Below are 4,401 nucleotides of genomic sequence, written 5' to 3'. Positions count from 1 at the left end.
ACTTATTGATGTGAACATTAATTATTAGAAGGCTCTATCAATTCCCATTTATTTATAATAAAATAAAAATGTCATAAAGGTCAACTTTATTAAATAGTAGATAAATGAGTCCGAGATTTTATTTTAATCCTATTAACATTGTATTCTTGGTCGTCAAATTATTATTATATTAAAAAATTAATGAAATCAAACCAAATTGTAATATCTTTACAAAATCCAAGATATGCCCTCTAATACAAACCACCTTAAATAAAAAAAAATATTACTCTAATAAAGAACATGAATAAGGTGGGCATTAATTATAAAAGGAATAAAAGACAAATATATCTTGAATTATCATAAATAGTACATAGATATCATCTGTTATACTTTTGGAATATGCTCTTCATTCTAACGAAAGACTAAATAGGGACACATGACACAATCCTACGGAAGGAACTGATTTAACCAATTAATTAAACCCAAAATTTTAAAAACCACCCATATCCGTCCATCTATCCACTTAACCCACCCGTATAACCCATTACTCACCATCTTATCTCCTCCTCCAATTGTTCAACCCAACTGTATAGAAATTGATGTGTTACCCTGTAGTTCCCCTAAAAAAATTTCTTCAAATATCAGAAAATATAACCTATATGAGGATCTCCTTGCTTTTCACACCAGTGAGCTTCTTCATCCGGCGATTCTCCACGAACGCCGTCACCTTAGTGTCGTATCAGACGAGCATTGAAAAATTATGAATCTTTGTAGGATTAATTAGGAAATTTCAACTCAAAATTCATATGGATGTCATGGAAAGAAGTGAAGATTCATTGCAAGCGAAAGCAACAACAATGTCGAAAGAAGCATCAAATGAGATGAACCAACCAAACAAGAAAGCATATGAATGCAAATTACTCAATTGATTTAAACAAGAAAGATGGGTTGGCCACCAAAGCCTGCACTTTCTATTGGTTCTTCTCATTTTTCACCCAATTTGTCTATTCATTTCTACTTTTGATTCAAAATTTTGACCATTTGGGTGTCTAAATCTTCCATTTTTGTGGCTTTTTGGTGGATTTTTTGCGGGTTAATTACAAATCTCTCGGGTATTTTGGAATTCTGAAAAGAGAAGAATTACACGCGGATATGGGTGGTTTTTAAAATTTCAGGTTTAATTAATTAGTCAAATCGGGTCCTTTCGTAGAATTGCGTCACATGTCTCTATTTGGTCTTCCATCAGAGTGAAGTACATATATGTTATGGTTTTTGAACGGTAGGAGGCTAGGAGCACCAATATTCCAAAAGTATAACAGAGAATATTTGCATATCATTTACCAAGTATATTTGTCATTTTTCCCATTATAAAATCTCATTCAAAGTATATTAAGCACAATTGAGTAAGTTTCAAATTTTAATCTTGCCCTGTCCTCCCATGGGAAATCTAGGCTTTCATCTCTGCATTTTAATATCCCTAGCTTGTTTTAATTTCCCAATTAATTGTTTTGATATACAAAACAAAGTGAAAACAACTCTTTTTGTGTTTGGAGACTCCATGTTTGATCCTGGAAACAATAATTACATAATCAATCCTTCAGCTTATAAAGCAAATTTTGAGCCATATGGAAAATCATATTTTAAGCATCCTACTGGCAGATTTTCTGATGGCCGCCTCGTCCCTGATTTTATTGGTACCTTCACACCTCTATAATTTTTTATTCTATATTTTTTGAGTTTAACTTAAAAGTTTTATATACTGACGGTGTAATTATTATTTTTTATCACTATTAGCGGAATTTGCAAATTTACCAATGATTCCATCATTTTACCAAGCTCTTCACAATCATTCAATTAATCATGGAGTGAACTTTGCATCTGCTGGTGCTGGTTGTCTAGATGAAACCTACAGTGAAAAGGTTGGTAAAGTTGAATAGTTGTACTTCTATAATATAAAATGTTATAAATGTTTGGAGTTCATTTCTCCATTCACTCAGCTAATATTATTTTTCGGTTGTATTTTACGTTACATCATTTGGGTTAAGAAGTGAAGTGATTTTCTATATAAATAGATGCAACTGGAAATATTTTTAAAAACAACAAAAATTTCATAACGTTTAACAATATTAGAAAAGTGTTTTGCAGATAACTTTTCTTAATTGAACAATCACTATTAGGAATACATGTTTTTCCCACTACAAATCATTGAAATAGTAAGAAATTTTATAATTTTTTTAATTACTATTCTTTCCAACTGATACAATCAAATATCTTTAGAAATAATCACCTAACATCTCAATGAAAAAATAGTGATTTTTTTAGTAGCGATTGACTCACTACTTTTTTGTTAACTCTTCCCCAATAAATAATACTCCATATTACAAGAATTGAAGTTATTATATATACATAAATATATTTTTACACGATTAGTATTAGTTAAATTTCTTATGTTATGTTATTAGATACATTTTTTACCAAATCAACAAATAATGCCTCTCAAAGAAATTATATGACCTTATTGTACAAATATTGCTTTCTCTTACCATCTTAATTGACCTTACAGGTGATCTCCCTAAATACTCAATTAGGCAATTTTAAGATTATAAGAAAAAAGTTGAAGGCACAACTAGGGAAAAAAGGTTCAAAGGCATTGTTATCCAATGCAGTCTACTTGTTCAGCATAGGCAACAACGATTATCTACGTCTTTATGACATTCCAGATATACCTTCAGACATGTCTTGTTTAGCTTATGCAACAGAGCACGAATACATGAATATGGTGATGGATAGCTTCGTTACGGTCATGATGGTAACCAAATACGTATTTTTAATTCATACATTGAACATGTTTATATAAGTAATTTGTCGAGTTTTTTTCAAACCAGGAAATATACAAGTTAGGTGGGAGAAAATTTGGGATCCAGGGTTTGCTGCCTTTGGGTTGTTTACCAAGATTTAGGGGTCTTGCTTTTCTTAAGGAAGGTCCTCATAGTGATTGCTTGGATGAACTCAACTCTATAGTAAAGAAGCACAATTTAGCTCTTTCGCGAAAATTTAAACAATTGAAGAAGAAATTAAGAGGTTTCGAGTACTCATTCTTCAGTATCTTTGATGCGCTTAATGAACTCTTTGAAGATCCTTCAACATATGGTGCGTTCCTATTACTTTACCACCTAATATAATTACATTACGTTAAGAATATTTTAACTCGTTATAGCAGGTAAACTATCTTATGTTTTCATATTAGCACTCACTTTGTAAGGACAGTGGCATATATAGTACTTCCTCTGTTCAACTTTGTATCTCACTTTTTTTTTTAGTCAGTATGAAAAAGAATGACACGTTTCTATATTTAATAAAAATTAACCTTTAAAGTTTCATTTTGCCCTTAATGAAATGATTTCTAGTCATACAAATAACTATGACTTATTTCAGACCACAAGTCACAAAAAATTTTCTTTCTTAAATTTTGTGTCAAGTCAAACTAACTCATATAAATTGAGACGAGGAAGCACTTAATTATCTATCAAATAATCTGATAATTTACACTAGTAAAACCTAATGTTAAGGTAAATCAAAGGGGATGGAGATCATAATGAAACTTTTATTATGTTAAAGGTTTCAAAGAAGCAAAGGCGGCATGCTGTGGGTTTGGTCCATATAGAGGATTTGGTAGTTGTGGAATGGCAGAGGCTTATGAGTTGTGCAAAAATGTGAAGGAGCATGTAATATTTGACTCTTATCATCCCACTGAAAAGGCTTTCCATCACTTTGCGCGAGTATGGTGGCAGGGAAATTCAAATGTGGTTGAGTCTCAAAGTTTGAAATCCCTCTTGGCCTAGCTATAGTCACTGGTTCGTTACGTTCTTTGTCTTCTTTAGTGGCCAAGTTAAAGTGTTCGTTGTTTGTGTACCATTTCATTTTTTTCAAGGTTGAGCTTTTTCAATTTAAGCTAATGCTATGTTTTTCTGCGTCATAAAAAATGTTGATCATCCAATTGTAAGTCACTTTATCTTTTCTTTTTTAAACTTTTTCTTATTATATTGGGGATCATGAAGAAGACAGAAAAAGATGGAAAATTGAATTCATACCAACTATAATGTGAGAGACATTGAACTGTACATGTAGAACGTAAGCTTTAGTGTTATGTATTTTGGTCGATTGGCTAAAACCCCTATAAATTAAAGTTTTTAGTATCAAGAGTTACTTTTTTTTAATGTAATTTTAGCTTTATGTTTCTATTGTAGTGATCTCTTCCACGTGAAAGAGCTGCTTTTCTTGACCTTGAAAAATCATTTTTTCTATCAATATCTTTTTTCCTATCTTTTTTTTTTGTGGATAGATGCCTTATGTCTGCTTAGTAGGGATGGCAATAAAACAGTTTGGTGGGACAAGTCTTGATCCGCTACGATTTAACCCGCC

General features: G+C 31.6%; 1 protein-coding gene across 1 annotated transcript; it reads left to right on the top strand.

The window, feature by feature from the left end:
* The first annotated feature begins 402 nt into the window (after positions 1-402).
* Positions 403-4,175, top strand: LOC102587945 (GDSL esterase/lipase 1-like). The gene is made up of 5 exons (XM_006354259.2): positions 403-1,673; positions 1,774-1,898; positions 2,543-2,788; positions 2,865-3,129; positions 3,598-4,175. The coding sequence occupies exons 1-5, from the start codon at positions 1,418-1,420 to the stop codon at positions 3,819-3,821; spliced, it is 1,116 nt and encodes a 371-aa protein (XP_006354321.1). The 5' UTR covers positions 403-1,417; the 3' UTR covers positions 3,822-4,175.
* The last annotated feature ends 226 nt before the right edge of the window (positions 4,176-4,401 follow it).

Source organism: Solanum tuberosum, unplaced genomic scaffold (genome assembly GCF_000226075.1).
Source record: "Solanum tuberosum cultivar DM 1-3 516 R44 unplaced genomic scaffold, SolTub_3.0 scf00176, whole genome shotgun sequence".
In the NCBI taxonomy this organism is placed as follows: Eukaryota; Viridiplantae; Streptophyta; class Magnoliopsida; order Solanales; family Solanaceae; genus Solanum; species Solanum tuberosum.
This window is presented reverse-complemented; position numbering and strand designations above follow the sequence as displayed.

Bases quoted from the DNA above. Each gene is read 5' to 3' on its own strand.
- LOC102587945 (XM_006354259.2), top strand. From the start codon at position 1,418: ATGGGAAATCTAGGCTTTCATCTCTGCATTTTAATATCCCTAGCTTGT. The intron at 1,899-2,542 runs GTTGGTAAAGTT...TTGACCTTACAG, and splicing joins ATGAAACCTACAGTGAAAAG to GTGATCTCCCTAAATACTCA. The intron at 2,789-2,864 runs GTAACCAAATAC...TTTTCAAACCAG, and splicing joins GCTTCGTTACGGTCATGATG to GAAATATACAAGTTAGGTGG.